This window comes from Medicago sativa, chromosome 8 (assembly GCF_051527215.1).
Source record: "Medicago sativa cultivar Bolivia chromosome 8, Bolivia_mono, whole genome shotgun sequence".
NCBI classification, from domain to species: Eukaryota; Viridiplantae; Streptophyta; class Magnoliopsida; order Fabales; family Fabaceae; genus Medicago; species Medicago sativa.
Genome location: NC_140756.1, coordinates 6,431,820 through 6,452,102, shown reverse-complemented (window position 1 = coordinate 6,452,102; position 20,283 = coordinate 6,431,820). Strand labels below are relative to the sequence as shown.

General features: G+C 35.4%; 1 protein-coding gene across 2 annotated transcripts; it reads left to right on the top strand.

Annotated features, from left to right (window-relative positions):
• On the top strand, nucleotides 1-18,562 carry LOC146896476 (NAD-dependent malic enzyme, mitochondrial-like). Of its 2 annotated transcripts, none has more exons than XR_015021063.1 (19): nucleotides 1-297; nucleotides 2,201-2,297; nucleotides 2,620-2,738; nucleotides 3,669-3,836; nucleotides 9,876-10,004; nucleotides 10,570-10,630; nucleotides 11,312-11,415; nucleotides 11,524-11,607; nucleotides 11,977-12,083; nucleotides 12,471-12,582; nucleotides 12,941-13,054; nucleotides 13,920-13,985; nucleotides 14,300-14,372; nucleotides 14,471-14,557; nucleotides 15,145-15,892; nucleotides 15,993-16,064; nucleotides 16,651-16,713; nucleotides 16,804-16,918; nucleotides 18,120-18,562. XR_015021063.1 is itself a non-coding variant. In XM_085731346.1 (19 exons), the coding sequence occupies exons 1-19, from the start codon at nucleotides 112-114 to the stop codon at nucleotides 18,192-18,194; spliced, it is 1,887 nt and encodes a 628-aa protein (XP_085587472.1). In that variant the 5' UTR covers nucleotides 1-111; the 3' UTR covers nucleotides 18,195-18,562. The 2 variants fall into 2 exon arrangements, 1 of the variants encoding a protein (XP_085587472.1); XM_085731346.1 differs by having other exon boundaries at nucleotides 15,838-15,892.
• The last annotated feature ends 1,721 nt before the right edge of the window (nucleotides 18,563-20,283 follow it).

The window sequence follows — 20,283 nt, the reverse complement described above, 5'->3', positions numbered from 1 at the left end:
AACGGACCCCACTCTCAAATCAACACCAAACAAACGCGCCATTGATTCTTCCCACACTCGAGAGCGAAACTTTCCTTATAGATCTTTCATCATCATCCATCGCGAACAAAAATGGCGATCTTCTGGAACCGCGCGAGATCATCATCGTCTCCGTTACTTCAACGACTCAAACGCCACGTCCTCACCGGCGGTGATTACTTCATACTGTCGCGATCTTTCACTACGATGGAAGGTCATCGTCCTACTATCGTTCATAAACGGAGTCTCGACATTCTTCATGATCCTTGGTTCAATAAAGTGCGTAATAATCTCTTCATTTGAGTTTTTAGTTTCGTATTACTTTGAATTGAATTGAAAACTAGTTAATTTGAACGGATTAATGACAGTGGATAAGCTAGCTGGCTGAATTTATAGTGTTCGATAAAATTCATTTAGAGGTTCTGTTTGGTAAAAATTAGCGGGTAGCTGATAAGCTAGCTTATAGCAGATGATTAATAGTTAGCTTATAGCTGATGGCGAATAAGTTAGCTGATTGAATTTGTAGTGTTTGGTAAACTTCATTTAGTTTGCGAACTATTACTCTCTCTCCAATTTAGTCACTATATAAATGTATTAATAAGTAGTTCCTAACGTATATGGAATCTGTTAATTTAGATGTTACACTAAATTGACGGATTTTCATATACTTTAGGGACGAAATTGATGGATTTCATACACATTATGGGACTACTTATTGTATTTATATCGTTTAGGGACTAAATTGATGGTTTATTCTAATTATTTATTTACTTGAATTGAAGGAATGTTTTTATTGGGATAGTTTTAATTAAGCTGAATATGATTGGATAAACAGTTTTTATGGTGAAGAATAAGTTCAGGTATTTTTAATTTTGATAATGACTTAATTTCTAAGAAAACTAAACTTGAAAACAACATTTATGAGTTTCAGAACACCATTTTTCAGAAGGTGAAGTGTTAATTTTTGTTTAGGTGCTATTTGTGATGTTTACTGATTATGATTTGTCACGTGGATGAATTGTTCACTTAAATTTGAATTTAAAATAATCTTACTTTTACAATGGGATATTGGATATATAATTCATATGTTGAATTGGGATTGAAGAAAAGTAATATTGCACCTAAGCAACTGCATCTAAGTTCTGTCCTAGTTTTAATTTAGCTGAATATGATTGGATATACAGTTTTTATGCTGAAACCTGCAGGCATTTTAATTTTTGATTCACAAAGAAAGATTATTTTAATGGAAATAGAATTGAAAACAACTTATATGAGTTTCGTATACTGTTTTATGTTCATTCAAACAAGTGTAAAATGTTGCGGAAGTGGTTATTTATTATTATGAAGAAACACAAATGAGGTGGAAATAATCTTGTGCAAACAGGGCTTCTGTCAGAATAATATAGTTAAGGAGGCTTCAATGGTTCTATATTGTTTTCTTTTGCGCTGTGGTGTACGCAATGAAGAATGATGCTATTGATTAATCGTCTACAATAGAGCTATACTACCGGAAGTAGATATGCCTTAACAATAGGAACCAAGCAAATCAATCTATATAAATAGAAAACTGAATTAACAATAATTTGTCAAAAATAATTTTTGGTGCTGTTCGAATTCAACCAGTATGCTGTTAAGCATTCTATAATATTATGCGACTGAAATTGAGCCCCGCTTGGTAGCCAACATTTTTGTCTTCGACTCAAAGTAGGTCGTAATCTTTTATTTCACAAAAAAGGCTGGCGAAGATTGTTACAAATTTGTTGGGCTAGGGAAATAAACGCACAACTCATGCTAATCTAAGTCGAGATAGAGTTCTAAAGCATGTCATGATAAGAGTCCTCATCATCCCACAATTCAAATTGCTGGTCATCCTTCATAGAAAGTACACATGAAATTTCATAGAAAACACTTCTTTAGAAGCTGAAATCCTTACATAAGTTGTTCTAGTCTTCTGCTTATTTTACATGATGCTAGAAAGTACACATGAAATTTCAGGCAACTTCTATTTTCTTCATTCTGATATTTTGCCTAGGTTTCTTTTAAGTAACAGGCTGAAGATTGCTGTGTGCTTTTGCTACAAGTTTTATAGTCACTTACTCTTCCAATCGTGGATATGTTTTTCATTTCCTAATAACTTTCAGTCTGATTTAGTAATATATGTACTTTGATTTTTTGAATATAGGGAACAGCCTTTTCCATGACAGAACGAGATCGTCTCGATCTACGAGGACTGCTTCCTCCAAATGTTGTGTCTCCTGACGTGCAGATTGAGCGTTTCAGTATGTTTTTCTATTTTCTTTGGTCTCATGCAATGTTAACAGTATCTAATGAATGCGGGTTTGTTTGGTAGTAATCTTTCTTCTTCTTGCTAGTGGTAGTGTTAATTATTGAGTCCATATTTCCTTTGAATGGGAATTAGGCCATTCAAATCAAGGGTTTTCCATCATTCAGTTATCTTATCTGTTTATAGAAGATATATAATGTGACTTTTTTGCATGTAAAAGTAACAGACATTTGTTTATTACTTTTTCTGTCGGTAATTTTTCAATTGTGCGCTGTTCTGCTTTTTATTAACTATTTCTATAAATTTTGCGTTTATAGTGGTTGATCTGAAAAGGCTTGAAGTTCAAGCAAGAGATGGACCTTCTGATCCTAATGCACTGGCCAAGTGGCGAATACTAAACCGACTGCATGACAGAAATGAGACTATGTACTATAAAGTATGTCCAGAGTTTTTTATTGCACTATTTTGATAACAAACAATTCTAGGCTGAATAAATTTTTGATCTCGATATTGAGGTCAATTTCTAGCAGTGCTTGCCAAAAGATTAGCAATGATCTAGGCCTCCATGATTTACAGTAATGTATAATTGCTTAGGTGGTTGCGATAAAATGATATGCTATAGGCGTGACTATCATTTAAGGTTTTGTTTATTGACATTTCTGCTGTCTAGTTTTTTTATTAGTATTAGTGGCCAATTAGTCTTTTGTTCACCCTGCAGTCCTTGTTAGTGTTTCTAGTAAATTTGGTAGCTGTGGATTAGGCTCTTCCATCTTTTAGAAGGGTAGTGGGTACTAGTTCCTAGTTATTTATTATATATAGAGAAAATAGTTCCTTCTATTCGTCTTCATGTGTTTACTCCATCTCCCACCATTGTTTTTGAATTCTTTATTTTTTCTATATAAAAATTCTTGGCACGCTGCAGATGATTGTTAGGGTCTTAGGTGATTACATAGTTGGGACCCCGTTCTCTATTGTGATGCCTTTGCATACATTTTTTTTGCTTAAATAAATAAAACAGGCCACAACTGCGTTTGTTTTCTTCAAGATTTGAGCATGGAGTTGCATACACGAACATCTGCATTTAGAATACCTATTGTACAGATGAAATCCTATTACAAAATTATGCCAAAAAAATAATAAGTTGAAACTTATAGTCTGGAATAGCAGTTGCATCAAAGCTGCATGTTAATGTTTTATGCTGTATCATATTTTTGTATGTATATTTCCTTAAAGTCATGCATTGGAAAATTAAATACGCCCTGTATCCTGGAATATTGTAAATTATTGAATTTGTTCTTATGCATCTTAAAAATTCTACTTTATCAAAAAATGATTCTAGCTTCAATGACATGCTGTATAATGTCAGGTTTTGATTAACAACATTGAGGAATATGCACCAATAGTATATACTCCAACAGTAGGTCTTGTATGTCAGAACTATAGTGGGCTGTTCAGAAGACCAAGAGGAATGTATTTCAGTGCTGAGGATCGTGGAGAAATGATGTCCATGGTCTATAACTGGCCAGCTGAGCAGGTCTTTAAATCCATTTCCTTTACAAATTTTTAGCCAGTACTTTATTGGGTATCCTAGATGGCATTTTTTTTCTTTCCAGTTTGTTATGTGTGGACCTTGAATATATTAATTTAATTAGCTGAAAAATGTAATTTAAGTAGAAGCTTTTGGGCGGAACGATTTGAAATCATTACCTCTTGGCAAGCTCCGATACAATGACAACGCTATACAATATCTACAACCTATCCAATAAAATGCTTAAACTGTTCAGTGGAACCCCTTCGTGGCTAATATCTCTAACATGCTATGCTGTTCAGGTTGGTTCAGTGATGTTGAGTTTTCGTATCCGTGGTCTACGGATTATACAGTCCTTTTTCTTTCAATCAGCAGTTAATTTTCTTCAGTAATTAAAACTTAGATTTTCTCAGTTGGAGAAGGAGAAGTCCCCTGTAAGAGGATTATGATAAGATTCAATTTAGTATTAGGACTGAAATAGTAAAATTCTGATGAGAAAAGGGAAATATTATTGCTGAATAATCCAGTTAGAGTTCAAATGGGATCTAACTGTTGATTACAATGGTTGAACAACGGAAATTGTAAAATGCAGAAAAATAAAGATAGCCTAGGTAATTCGAGACACCTAGAATCTCCCAGTGTAGTGAGACTACGTACTAAATTCCTGAATTTCAATACTGAACTTTCCTTCTCTATATATCCATCAGATCCCCACTAATCATGCGCCTCCCCCATTAAATCAGTTATGAGATTTTGATTCTCTGCATTATTGTTTTGATTCTCTACATTAGTGTTCCCTTGTTTCCTTTTATAGATTCTCTCAAAACTATCAATTCCTCCCCCTTCAAATATCTCCTTGTCCTCAAGGAGGAATCCTGGAAACTCTTTCCTAAACTTCTCCATGAGTTCCCATGAATTCTCAAACTCTGGTAAGCCTTCCCATTTGACCAGTACTTCAACCTCTCTATGTGCATTCCATCTCTGGTCCAAAACCTTCTCGGGACCCGGTTCTAGGTGCCAGTCTTCATTCATACAAGCTGGTAGTGGTTGGGGCTCAATGTTAGGGGTAATAGCTTTCTTCAATAATGATGCATGAAACACTGGATGGACCCTAGTGTCTTCAGGTAGTTTCAACTTATAGGCTACAGCTCCTATCCTCTGAAGCACTTCATATGGCCCATAGTATCTAGGGCTAAGCTTTTGATTAAATCTCTTAGCCAATTTCTTCAACTTATAAGGTTGAATTTTCAAATAAACCATGTCACCTACTTTATACTCTACTTCCCTTCTATGCTTATTTGCCTGGGCTCTCATAACATCTTGTGCCTTCAACAATTGTTCCTGCATCTCCTTCAACATCGCATTTCTTTCAGCTGTTAACCTGTTAACTTCTTCCACTGCAGACAGACTCACATCTCCCTTCACTAGTACTGGGGGGGTCCTTCCATACAAGGCTTCAAATGGAGTTGTCTTTAAGGATGCATGATAATTTGTGTTGTACCAGTATTCAGCCCAGGATAACCACTTAGGCCATTGTTTTGGTTTTAACCCAGTCAAACATCTCAAATATGTTTCTAAGCACCTATTCACCACCTCAGTTTGCCCATCAGTCTGAGGGTGATAAGCACTACTATATTTCAACTTAGTTCCTGCCTGTTTGAATATCTCTGACCAGAAATTGCTCAAAAAAACTTTGTCTCGATCTGATACTATAGAGCTAGGGAAACCATGCAATCTCACTACTTCCTTGATGAATAATTCAGCTATGTCTCTAGCTGTGTAGGGGTGGCTCACTGGCAGAAAATGAGCATATTTGGTCAGTCTATCAACTACCACCATGATAGTATCAATCCCCTGCGCTCTAGGTAAACCTCCAATAAAATCCATAGAAATGTCATTCCAAATTTGAGTGGGCACGGGTAGTGGTTGTAGTAATCCCCCTGGGCTTAGAGTTTGGTATTTGTTCCTCTGACATACTTCACAAGCTTGTACATAGGCATGTATTTGCTTCCTCATGCCTTCCCAATACACCAACTTTGAAATTTTTTTGTAAGTTCGTAAGGATCCTGAATGACCTCCAACTGCTGTATCATGAAACTCATGTAATAACCAAGCAATCCTGGGAGATTGTTTTGGAATTACCACCCTCCCTTCATGAAATAATCTTCCACCCTTCAATTGATAACCTGGATGACTCATGGGATCTCCTATTAGAGCTTGCACCATAGCTTTTAACTTCTCATCAGCTTGTACTTCCTCTTCCAACCCTTCCCAAGCTTCACACTGAATGGTAGTAATCGTGTGATACTGCATCTGCCTGGACAAAGCATCTGCTGCATTATTTTCCTTCCCAGGTTTGTATTTTATTTCAAAGTCAAACCCCAACAACTTTGAAATCCACTTCTGTTGATCCTCCCCCATAGTTCGTTGTTCTGTAATAAACTTCAAACTCTTCTGATCGGTGTGTACCTTGAAATGCCTCCCTAAGAGATAAGGTCTCCATTTCTGTATAGCTATCACAATGGCCATCAACTCCCTCTCATAAACTGACTTCTTTTGGGCCTTGTCAGACAGTGTTTGACTCATGTAAGCTATTGGTCTGCCTGCTTGCATTAATACTGCTCCTATACCCTTTCCTGAAGCATCTGTTTCCACCACAAACTCCTTATCAAAATCAGGCATAGCCAACACCGGAATTGTGGTCATAGCTTGTTTCAAACACTCAAAAGCAGCTTGAGCCTCACTACTCCAGACAAAACTATCTTTCTTCAGCAATTGAGTCATCGGCCAAGCTTTCTTCCCATAGTCTTTCACAAACTTCCTGTAATATCCAGTCAGGCCCAAAAAACCCCTTAAACCTTTCAAATTTGTGGGAATTGGCCATTTTACCATGTCTTCTATCTTTTTAGGATCAGCTGCTACTCCTCTTCCAGATATGAGGTGACCCAGATACTCAATTTCATCCTGTGCAAAGGAACACTTCTTCTTGTTAGCATACAACTGGTGTTTTCTCAGAACCATTAATATTTCTCTCAGGTGCTTCTTATGATCTTCCTTATTCTTGCTATAAATAAGTATATCATCAAAGAATACCAAACAAAATTTTCTCAAATATGGTCTCAAAACTTCGTTCATTAAAGCTTGAAATGTTGACGGAGCGTTTGTTAGACCAAAAGGCATCACTAAGTACTCATAGTGCCCTTCATGAGTCCTGAAAGCAGTCTTAGCTATATCATCTTCCTTCATTCTGATCTGATGATAACCTGACTTCAAATCTAGCTTAGAAAAAATCACAGCTCCCCCTAGTTCATCCAGCAACTCTTCAATAATAGGAATAGGGAACTTGTTGGGAACAGTTACCTTATTTAAAGCTCTGTAGTCGGTGCAAAACCTCCATCCCCCATCCTTCTTCTTCACCAGCAACACTGGGCTAGAGAAGGGACTGGTGCTGTGTCTCACTATCCCTGCTTGCAACATATCCTTGACGATCTTTTCTATCTCATTTTTTTGATAGAAAGGATATCTATAGGGTCTCAAGTTAGGAATTGCAGCATCAGGTTTCAACATAATAGCATGGTCATTGTCTCTGATAGGTGGTAAACCTGATGGCATGTTGAAAATGTCTTCAAATTCCCCAATAATCTGGTCCCATTCAGTTAACAATTCTGAATCTGAACCTCCACTCATGCTTCCCTCCACAGAATGCACATAAAATCCTAACCCTTCAATAGAAATAGCTTTCATCATTTTTTTCCATGAAGCTTGCCTATTACACATAGCAGGGTCACCTTGAATATGATACTTCTTACCTTCCTTATTCCATTTCAAACAAAGATTTCTAAAGTTAGCTTCAATATCACCCAGACCAGCTAACCAATCCATCCCCAAAACCATCTCAGATCCTCCTAAATCCATTATAAAAAAATGTTCTTGGAATTCAACATCCTGAATGGTGAATTTTAATCCTTCACAAACCCCCTGTTTCCTCACCTTCTCGCCATTTCCTACCTCAATGACATAGGTAGGAGTATCCACCACTCTCAGCTCTAGCTCCTCCACCAGTTTGGTAGAGATAAAGTTGCTGGTTGCACCAGAATCAATGAGAGTTACCACTTGTCTGTCACCAATTTGTGCCCGCACCTTGAAAGATTTGTTTGAAGTGAACCCTTCTTTGCTTTGCAGGGATAATTTCAGGGTTTTCAACTCCACCACTTCATCTTCTACACACTTCTGATCACCCTTCAATTCCTCTATTTCTTCATCACTACTTTCTTCACATAACCTCAATTTCATGTGTTTGAACTTGCAAATGTGATCCCTCCCCCATTTCTCTCCACATTTGAAACATAGTCCCTTCTTGCTTCTCTCTTCTAACTCTGATGGGTTCAACCTCCTCCCCTTGAATTTTTCTTTTTCACTAGCTCCTATTCCTCCCTTCTCCCCTTCCTTCTTAACTCCAATGAAATCTCCAGGGTCTTTGAATCTGAAAGTACTCCCTCTGTCTCTCCCTAGGGCTCCTTTTCTCATTACAATCTCATTCTTCTCCTCAATAAGTAAAGCCCTGTCCATAATTTCTGCTAAATCATGGCTTTCATGCAATTTCAATTCAGCTTGAATTTCCTCCTTCAACCCATTCAAAAAAATAGAGTCCAACATAACTCTCTCTTCTCTTCGTAGGGGAGCTACTAACATCTCAAATTTCTCCCTATACTCCATCACTGTACCCTTTTGCCTTAAGCTGAGTAATGGTCCCAAAGGATTGTGCAACAGCCCTGGTTGGAAACGACGAATTACTGCCAGTTTAAACTCGTTCCAGGTTCGCAATGGTGTCTGCTCCTCCCACCACTGAAACCAGTTCAGCGCCTTATCTTCCATAGCCAACACTACTGCATCCATCTTATCCTGCACACGTACCTCGTTTAATCGAAAATATCTTTCGATTCTCACCAGCCATCCATACGCGTCCTCCCCCTTAAACACCGGAATCTCCAATCTCCTCCTTCCTCCGTAAAAGCCGGGACCGTGACCGCCGTTTTGATAACGATGACGTGGTCGCGATTCCTCTGATACTCTGCTATTGTCGCTTCCTTCCTCATCATCAAAATTCCGATCTCTCCGGCCAAGTGTTCGTCCCTGACGTCGTTGATGACGCGGTTGTTGCTCTTGTATCAGCAGACGGATCTGCTCAATTGTGACTTGAGGTCGTGCTTGTTGTTCCACAACCAATTGACGGATCTGCTCCACCGTCGTTTCAACGTTAGTCATCCTCTGTTCAATCGCATCAACTCTGCTCTCCATGATGCTTCTCGTACTTACCATCCACTAACGAGACCGTAACCAAGGCTCTGATACCAAATTGATAAGATTCAATTTAGTATTAGGACTGAAATAGTAAAATTCTGATGAGAAAAGGGAAATATTATTGCTGAATAATCCAGTTAGAGTTCAAATGGGATCTAACTGTTGATTACAATGGTTGAACAACGGAAATTGTAAAATGCAGAAAAATAAAGATAGCCTAGGTAATTCGAGACACCTAGAATCTCCCAGTGTAGTGAGACTACGTACTAAATTCCTGAATTTCAATACTGAACTTTCCTTCTCTATATATCCATCAGATCCCCACTAATCATGCGCCTCCCCCATTAAATCAGTTATGAGATTTTGATTCTCTGCATTATTGTTTTGATTCTCTACATTAGTGTTCCCTTGTTTCCTTTTATAGATTCTCTCAAAACTATCAGATTATTGTTTTTTACCTAATCATTGTGAAACAAATACCACATCCTTTGTAAATAGCTTAGTTGCTTGCAAACTTTGTATCTAAATTTCTTTTATTCTTTCATTGTGCAATCAATATTAAATCCTCTCTTACCTCTCTTTCTCAAACACTTTTGCTCCATGTTCATTAACTCGTATTCAGACGATTAAACACTAGCATTTTCTTATGTTCTAAATTCTTTATGGCCTGTGTTTGGATAATATTTCGGTAGACAATAACTTATTGAAGTTTCAAATGGCGACATCTCATTTGATCCTTTTCAGGTCGATATGATTGTAGTTACAGATGGGAGCAGAATTCTGGGACTTGGAGATCTTGGAGTTCAAGGAATTGGCATTACTATTGGGAAACTTGATCTATATGTTGCTGCTGCTGGCATAAATCCTCAAAGAGTATGTGGCTACTCAATGTTTTGTAATCGGTTCTTTAAAACTGTTAAAATTCATGATTTAGTTAATATCTTTAAGTTGTTGGTAAGAAAATATCAAATATCCCAATTCAACGATGGAACTAATTTTTGTTTTGTATAATACTTACTGTCTTTGGCTATACCTTATACACATTAATTTGATTTTTTTTTTTGAGGGAACACATTAATTTGATTTTTATATTAATTAATAAACCTTTCAGTTGTGGAAAATATTCCTTCATTCTACAAGATGGTAACCGGAATGGTCAGATTATTTTGTGCTTAATTTAATAATAATTTTGTCATGGCTTCTGGTTGTTATTTTACTTGTTATTCTATCTTGTAATTTCTCCCATCTTGCTTGGCTATTATATAGTTCTTGTAATTTCTCCCATCAATGCCGTGGTACGATTGACCTTTATAACCATGCTATTTTACCCCTTTACATCATTAGCATTATGTATTTTATTGTTCTTCTATTGTAAGCTCTATATAGTACATACATGTCTTTTAAGATTCCAAGAATTTTTTCCCCGTACTTCTAATAGGTACTTCCTGTGATGATTGACGTTGGGACTAACAACAAAAAGTTACTCGAGGATCCTTTATGTAAGTGTTTCTATATCCATTATGTAAGTGTTTTTATATACCACCTGTGTACTGATTTGCCGTATTACCCGTTAGGGTTTGAGTTTGGGTTTTCTGGGTCAGGTTCATGCCCCCCAGTCTTGTACTTCCTTTTTATTTTAATTAAAATTTCTATTTTGCCTAAAAAAAAGTTAGAAATCATATAATGGGACCTATAATGGGTTGACATGATTGCATATTTGCATCAAAATGAGTGTCCATATCTAAATTTTCATCAATGTTAGGTTTTGTTTCTATCAAATACTAACTTTCCTAAAATCCAAATCTATTAGGCAGAGAAGACTATGAATTGTTTTTACATCTCCAACATACTTTACTTCCTCATGAGCTCTTTGTGCTTGCTTGCAATGTGAACAATGCTCAAGCCTTGAGCTTGTGCTAAAATTCTTTATGTAAAAGAATGATAGTCGCAGAATTGAATCTTGATCATCTAGGCTAAAAGATCAACTTCACAAATGCTTAAGTTATCTGGTTGAAGCCTATGTGTGGTTTAATATCTCTAAGCACTATTTGTGTTGTGCAGCTCACTCAGATATTTCATATACCTATTGTTGCTTCAGTTACATTTATTCTGGTTTCATCATAAGCTTTATGAGTTGAATTCACTCTACGGAACATAATTGGCTTATTCTTTGTCGTCAGATTTAGGATTGCAGCAGCATCGCCTTGATGGGGATGACTATCTTGCTGTTATAGATGAGTTTATGGAAGCTGTCTTTACTCGCTGGCCAAATGTGATTGTACAGGTATTGAAAATGATGTTTAAAATAAAACTAGTAGCTTGCATTTTCCTTTTATTCATAAGGTCCATATTTTTCTATTATTCAACTATCATTAATCTTGTGCTTTCACAGTTTGAAGATTTTCAAAGCAAATGGGCTTTTAAGTTATTACAACGGTATAGAACTACCTACCGAATGTTTAATGATGATGTGCAGGTAAAATTTCTGTTATTTATCATGTGAAGTGTATTTTACATGTTGCTTTTAAAGGCCTCAGAGGAAATATTGTTAATTATTAATTGAACTGGGGAATTTATGATATGGATGTTTTTGAATAAATTTCACTTATCATAGGTACCACACAGCGGGAATATTTTGTTACTTTGTTAAGATTTATACAAACCATTGATCATTTCACCAACGGTCATTGATCAATGGTTTCAGAACAATAACATTTTTTGCTCTATAGCTACCGAGTTATCATCTCTACCTCATGAGAACTGAATTCACTGCATAGATGAAAATTTTGTATAGATCTTGTCATGGCATTTTATTGCTTAATGTATGTGAAATTCTCTACCCCAGGGGACAGCTGGTGTCGCAATTGCTGGACTTCTAGGTGCTGTAAGAGCTCAAGGAAGGCCAATGATTGACTTCCCCAAGCAGAAGATAGTTGTTGCTGGTGCTGGAAGGTTAGCTAGTTATCTTTTCTTGTGAAAGGATGAACAGGCTTCTATGATTTTGCATAAAGTTCTTTAGCTCAGAACTAGTTATCTGAAACACAATTTATTTTGAAATATCTTGAAAATATTGTGTCGTTGGAGACATAGGTAAGAACTTAAGCATTAGATCCAGCCTGTGTTCCATCATTAAGTTTGTTTGGGGAGGTTGTACCAGGATGAATGATCTCCTAGGAATCCTGGTCAAAGTTTCAGCAGTTATGTTTACAATAGATTTGATTTTAATGAAAGCTTTGAATGGAATGGTTGTTGCAATTGAAAGTCTTTGTTGCGTTCATAGTCACTATGGATATTCACATTTGGTGTGTTGTTTTGTTAATTTTGTTTGTACTACTGCAGTGCTGGAATCGGTGTTCTTAATGCAGCAAGAAAAACAATGGCAAGGATGCTGGGTAATAATGAAGTAGCTTTTCAGAGTGCAAAGAGTCAATTTTGGGTTGTTGATGCAAAGGTACTGTTTAGCTTGATATACATATTAAACATGGTTTGGTTCTTTGTAGTAGTTAATTTTTAATTTTTTTTTGATAGAAAACATAATCTTTTAAACTCAGTTCAGTTCATTGGATATTCACTTACCGTTTTTAGCATTGTTGAAAATCTAAAAAAAATGTGAGCCTGAGCATTTGAACCTAAGATATATTTGTGATGGCTTTAATTTTATTTATAATATAAATAAAATTCTTGGTGAGCCACGAAAACTCATCATAATGAAGATTAGTTTTTTTTTTTTTTTTTTGCCATATTTATGATTTTTTTCATATGTTTTGGTCACCATTTGATATGCACTTTTCCTATTGTTGGAAATGCAGGGATTAATCACAGAAGGACGTGAAAATATTGATCCAGATGCCCTTCCTTTTGCAAGGAATTTGAAAGAAATGGATCGCCAAGGACTAAGGGAAGGAGCAAGTCTCGCAGAAGTGGTTCGTTAAAATATCACTTTAGATGCAAATATGAAATGCCATAATATGAGATAGATGAAAACAAATTTTTGACGTAGCTTGTTTATCTTCAGTTAATATTACCCCATTTTGGAAAGGTTCTCAGCATTTGGTTTAGATATGGTAAACTTAACCACCTTCCATGCCTGAGAATTGAAGAATAAAGAATCCAACTTGTTAGATTAAAAGTTAACTTTCAACCATGGGAGTTACTAACGTATTATCTTTTTATAGCATGTTTTTATTTAAAAACTAAATATAACAGATAATAAGTCTGATTGAAGAAAAACAAAAACATTTGTATGCCTTGTTACAATATATTTAAGAGATATTTATATTATCATAGAATATCTTTCTTGATTTGTTTGAGTCCTATTGTTGATGGGCCTGGGATTTTACTAATAATACCAATCCTTGACCTATACTTAGTCTTGTAATCTATCTGCAATATTTTCTGTTAATTATTCCAGCTTTCTTTCACTCTTTTCCTTTTCCACTATCATAAACCTATAAAAATAAGTTTTTCTGTTTTCTCTCTTCATTATAATTAGACAAACATGCATATTGGTTAATACATTTTATAGTGACTGTCAACTTTCCTTGAATAAAATGAGATAATTTTTTTGCCATCAGTCTCGAGGATAGGGGATCCTCCATGACATAAAAGTAAAACATATGGGAAAAACATCAATATAACATGGCTCTCCAATCTCTCATTACACATTTTTGGGAAATTCCCCCGTTTTAATATTTTGTCATGCACTTCTTTTCTTTGAATTTCATCCATTTTTTTATTGATCAACTTGAGATGCTTCCTTCATATATCGTTGCTTAACTTTGGTAACAGGTCAAGCAAGTGAAGCCTGATGTCCTCCTAGGACTATCTGCTGTTGGAGGATTGTTCTCAAGCGAGGTATATCTATTTCTGATGCTCTGGTTAGATATTACATTGCACTTTTATTCGGTTGAGTAAGACTATGGAATCAGTATTGCTTCTATCCATCTCATTGGAAAAGTTTAATAATACAAATGTTCAAAATGTCCATGTTCATAATCTTTTTCTGTGTGCAATCTGAAATTTGCTTTGCTCTGCAGAATGTTATATTCTCCTTATTAAGTTTAGAGTTTTTGACTTTATTATGCTTAATGTGTGTGTATGTGTGTATATAACATTTTGCTGACTTTCTTTCCTTCGATATACTGATGATGACATATCCTATTATCTAGGTATTGGAGGCCCTCAAGGGTTCAACGTCAACAAGACCAGCCATATTTGCCATGTCAAATCCAACAAAGAATGGTATAAATAATTTTTCTCATTTCTTTTGGTATGTGCTGTTGCAGCGGGTAACATGGATTTTTGATAGTTTGCATACCACTGCCCTCATTCTTTGACAGCTGAATGTACCCCTGACGAAGCATTCTCCATTTTGGGCGACAACATTATATTTGCTAGTGGAAGTCCGTTTAGTAATGTTGATCTAGGTATAAGTTTACAAATCCCCAGACTAATCTTTCATATGTTTCATATTTATAATCTAGTGATTGCTGCGTAAAATGTGGTAGTGTAATTATTTTGCTTATTGCTTTCTGGAAATTTAAGAACTATGATAATTGTAAATAAACTCATGTCAAATAGGAAGATTAGATTCCCGCCGCTATATTTCTCTCTGAACTGCAGGTTGTAGAATTCCATATCGCTACACATTGTTTGTAAATATGTCTTATGTATTACTAACTATATTCTAAATTGAGATTTAACTGTTTTAGTTGTATTTTTAGCTTGTCTAGCCTCCTTTACTGCCTTAGGAACATTGAAAGAAAAATGTTCTAGAGTAGGTGGATAGATCTCTCGCTACTAAATATTTACTAAATCTTAATAATATCAGAAATCTCAATTCTACATATTATGGAACGAAGTGACCTGGAGGTTCCCAATTTTTGCAGCATGATACTGATTTCCTGGAATATGAAAGCAATATGCATCTGTGTTCGATAGATTAATAATCACAAAGGGATGCTTGTCCCTTTAATCTGTGACATTTTAATTTATCTAATTCTTATATTTTCAGGTCCGTCCTTACTCAACATAATGTGGGTGGAATAACAGAGATTTTGACTCAATACTGGATCTAAGATAGGCTCTTATACCATATTAAAATCTAGGCTTTATTCAGATTTCAACCTCACAAAACAGACTTATATGATTGCCTTAGCTTTATAAGCTCTATTTAGGCAATATCTCTAGTCAATAAGTTACTTTGATTTTTCCCAACAACAATTATTTTTGGCTCATGTCTTGCATCCCTCTCTTCAACCATGAAAGATATTCAACTTCGTTGAATATTGTTTACTTCCTAACACTAATGTCATAAACATTAAACAGTATTGGTTCTTTACTTTCGTGTGACCTGAAATACTTTGAATTTGTGTTACAAAATTGAACATCGATGTTTGTCTTTTTGCTTATATACATTTTGTAAGCAAGCCTTATGCTTTATTTTCTAAAATAGATTTTCAATAAGACAAGTACAATATTCAGGCCCTTCAGATTCTCTTCAAATTCTATTTTAGAAACTAAAGTATAAAGCAAAAGGACAAGAACAATCTAAAGTTGATTTTTTTTCTACCATGTTTTTTGAAATTTATAAATTTTCTTTATCTTGGTAAAGTATGAATTCTCTTCAAATACTCTAGTTTGTTATCATTTTCTGTGTTTCATTCAAGGGAAACATTCACCGACAGTTTTCTATAATAATTTGCAGGAAATGGTAATATTGGACACTGCAACCAGGGAAACAACATGTACCTATTTCCAGGGTAGGTTTGCTGTTTCGCAAATGAACCTAGATTTAATCTAAGCTGTGCTATTGTATATCATACCGTTCTTTTGCTTTTAACTATGTCTTATTTATTTCAGCATTGGTCTTGGAACTCTTTTGTCTGGCTCTAGGATCGTATCCGACGGCATGTTACAGGCTGCTGCTGAGCGGTATGTTTTATAAAATTCAGTAATTTCTAAAAATACCACTATTATGAATCAGTGAATTATTTGCATAAGTTCATGATTTACAGGACTTGTGAATCTATTATTCAGTCTACAAGTATTGTGAAAAATACTGCTATGGTGAATTAGTGAATACCACTATTACTGTCAATTAGAACTTCAACTGTCAATATTTTAATAACTTCACGGTTTACTGACTTGTGCATATATTTTATTGTAACGTCAACCATTGATCTTTCAAGTAGTGGTTATCATTGTAGTTTATACTCTAAAGTGAATTCCCTCCTTATGGAGGAGAAAGATACCTAGTTCACAATTCCGGAAATAATTTTGTCTCCCTTGAAACACATCATGAGAGATAATCTTAGATACTCTAAATTACTCTAAGATACAATCAAGATAGCAGAAAATACCGTGTATAAATTCTTACAATAACAGAACTGTTTTCATTTCATGCATAACACTTGATCTGTGCATTGTATTTTTCTTGCTGAGTTGCTGTCTAACTTTGAAATGTCACCTTAATCTCTGTTTTTCTTTTTCTTGTCCGCCTGATCATTGGAAACTGAAGTCTGGCTGCATATATGAGTGAAGAAGAGGTTCTCAAAGGGATTATTTTCCCTTCAATATCAAGGTAGAAATGTGTTTTTTATTACACAATATAGTTTATAAGAGGTAGTTTAAATGAAGTTTCATCTTTCTCAAAACTAATTCATATTTGCAGAATTCGAGATATTACAAAGGAGATAGCTGCAGCTGTTATAGAAGAAGCTGTGGAGGAGGATCTAGCAGAAGGATATCATGAAATGGATGCTCGAGAGCTTCGCAAACTAAGTCGGGTAAGTTTTGTTTGTTTCGAAATATTAGAGATTATGTTTGCAACTTACGTATCAATGTAATCTCTACTATATTGTGGTTGGAATTAATTTTGCCTGAAAATACACTCGTAAGGTCCATGTAGAATTAGTTGGTACCATTACCATCTGTTAGACTAGGCTTGTCTACTGCGCGGGAGATTGATTTTACTCCAGCTATTCTCTTTAGATTTATGAGAGGATTTCCCAAGTTTTTATGACATTATCCACATACCAGGCCAATATAAAGTTTTAATAAGTCTCATGCATAAAATGTCTCCATGATTATACTTTACTTTACTTGCAAAAAACAATAATATAAAAATTCATCTTCTTAAATTATAAACTCCTTTTTGTAAAATGATATAAATATAAATTACTGTCTCTATTGCTGAAAGAAAAAAGTTGCAGATCCTTTTTACCAAGTTAATAGACCCATTATATTATATTACACTTATTGTTAGTTCAAATGGTAAGGAAATTGGTTTTCATAGTCTTAGGTTCAAGTCTTACAAATGGAAAATATAGCTACTGTGAGAGATTTACCCTCTTTTTTTTGGTGGAAGAGATTTACCCTCTTAAATGGGTTCACTTAGCTGTGCTCAAAGTTGCTTCTGAATTCAAACCAAACACTACTACAAAACTGTTTAAAGGTTGTGCATTTTCCATTCTTAGCAAATTGTTCCTCATGCTGTGGTATTAAAGTATTCGCAGAACTCAAATCAATGATAAATGTATGATTGTTAAATATGATCAAGGATCCGGTTCAAATTAACATTGGTTTCACGTAGTGTTGTTACATTGAGGAATTTTTTAACCATTTCTCCCTTTGCTCAAATAAGATTTATGTTTAAGATGCAAACATGGTTAGAATGGGTGGGAATTTGTTCCAGTATTCATCAAAAGGTTCCTTGATAGACAATTTTGAAAAGTGGGAATTTATGAAGGTTTTATCCTGCTTGCTTCATATGGTGTTTTGTTTTCTGTAGGACTTCTTACTGTCCATGGTTCAAAGTTTGTGAGCTTTCCATAGGCTTTTCAGAAATTGGGGTTTTAACTGCTTAGTTTTTTGGCTTACATTGTTAAGTTTTGCATGCCAATATGAATTATCTGGAAGAAATGATTCTTATTTAACATTAAATTCAAATATTTATATACTTATCCATGTTCTTTTGTGGAGTTGCAGGATGAAATTAAGGAATACGTGATTAATAACATGTGGAATCCCGAGTACCCAACACTAGTTTACAGGAAAGATTGAGCAATCTGCAGCAGGGTGAAATCAAACCTTACACACTCAATTTATATAGATTCTAAAATATCATCACATAGCTTATTTTGTGATTAAACAAGAAAAGCAAATTGATTATTTATACAACTTTTTTTTTTATTTATGTTATCGTACACATGTTATCATGGGTTTACAACCAAGCTTACGAGTTATAGTTTCATGTAAATTAGTAACATATAGTTTTTGTGAGGTTGTAGCACCATGTTTAAGGACAACTATTGTGCACCCGTTACACCAATTTTTAAATGGTGTATTTGTAAATTCATTTTAATGCAACTGCAATGTCAAAATTACACTGATGATCAATAATTCACCGTTCTCGTGATAAGATTCAATTATAGGATGACAAGTTCTTGAGCTTCTGTAATATCCCGCTCTTTTATGTTGAGACGCTATACCTGTTAACGATATAATGCGCGCGTTTAAGATTAGGGGCAAATTTGGAATTTGAGCTAGAGGTGTATTAAAGGAATTTTAGCCCCAAAATATTCATTATGTCTATAGTTTTCTCTCACTAGGTTTTCCAAAACTTTTTGCTCTCTTCCATCTCTAGAAATCCAACCTCTATCCTTGCTTCAATCCATTCTTACTTTGAAATCTTCACTTCAAGCAAGCAAGCAAACAAGAAAGGATGGTTGATTAGTATTTGATTGAAGTAACAAAGGAACTTGAAGCAAGCTACCACTTCTTGATCACTACACATCTAGGGTGTTGGTTTGAGCTTAGAATACTTGAGTTTCTTTTCTTTTGGAACAAGGTGAGTTCTTAGATAGTTTCTCCTACCTTTGGGTTGTGCAATTCTTGTGAGTAACCATGATTTGTATTGGTAAGTAAGTTAGGGTTTTAGTACCCCTTTTGCCATTAATCATTGAAATGATGTTGTTTGTTGTCATGTAATTGTTCTAAACAGTTTTCTATGTATTCTGGGTGTCTTGTGTGCATTGGAAACTCAATTTTGAGGTTTAGAGGTCAAAATTACGAATTCTGCAGGTCTGGTACTGAAGAACCTCGCTTAAGCGAGAAAAATCTCGCTCAAGTGAGATTAATGCCGAATCAAATTAAAATCTCGCTTGGAATCTCGCTCAAGCGAGAAATCTCGCTTGGAATCTCGCTCAAGCATGATGAATCTCGCTCAAGCTAGATTTCACAGCACAACACTTTTTACAAGAAAATTCATGAAATGTAGTATTTTCGACCAAGTTTTTCCCTGCAGTCTCTTATAACTTTAAAAACCCCTCAAAGTCAAGTTATTATTGCACGTTTCACCCTAGGATATTGGTAAAGAAATGCATTAACAACATCATGAATTTCAATGACAAATAGCACATGAGATGTTATGATATGCAATATGTCTGGGTAGTGATGAACTAAGAAAGGGATTGGACATAGAGCCTCGGCATAGCTTGTCGAGAATAGAACATCATCATAGAGACGATGTATGATAGAATGTGATGCGATTAGATATCTTATTCACCAAGAATGTTTTAATAACATATAGGTTTCGTGTCTCTTGCGATCACGTTAGGTTGGTCTCAAGAGGTTTCCATTAGGTGAAACGAGATTAGCCGTAAGGGCCCCGCACGTCGCTTAGGGAGTTCCGTTGGTTATACCTTAGATAGGTTCCTCCGGTTAGATAGGGATTGTGCTCGGGTTTACTCCACCCCGGGACTTTCCGTAAAATGAATTCAGATATGTGATTGTTCAACGCTAACTCCTAACTTAATTATATTTGGTTACGAGATGACGTTAGATACGTTCAAGCTTATGACTAGAATAGTTAAAGATAGTTATGTTGATGACGATCATAGGTTTTTCCCCTAATCGTCCGACTTAATAACATGACATAACTATATTTATATATAGGCCTCGATATATAGAGTGTATCTTGGCATAGCGGTCTTAGACTTTTCCCTTAACCGCGATGTCACGTATAGAGGTAGAAAGCCTATAACAATTAAGAAGAAATCTATGACGGAACTAGTATGCACTACCGTCTAGGTAAACATATCCACACACGTATAATCAACCGTCAGGTTGTATTGTAGACACGTGATAACCC

Excerpts from the sequence above, each read along its gene's own strand:
- LOC146896476 (XM_085731346.1), top strand. The coding sequence starts at position 112 with ATGGCGATCTTCTGGAACCGCGCGAGATCATCATCGTCTCCGTTACTT. Across the intron at positions 16,065-16,650 it reads TTACAGGCTGCTGCTGAGCG|TCTGGCTGCATATATGAGTG; the intron begins GTATGTTTTATA and ends TGGAAACTGAAG. Across the intron at positions 16,714-16,803 it reads ATTTTCCCTTCAATATCAAG|AATTCGAGATATTACAAAGG; the intron begins GTAGAAATGTGT and ends TCATATTTGCAG.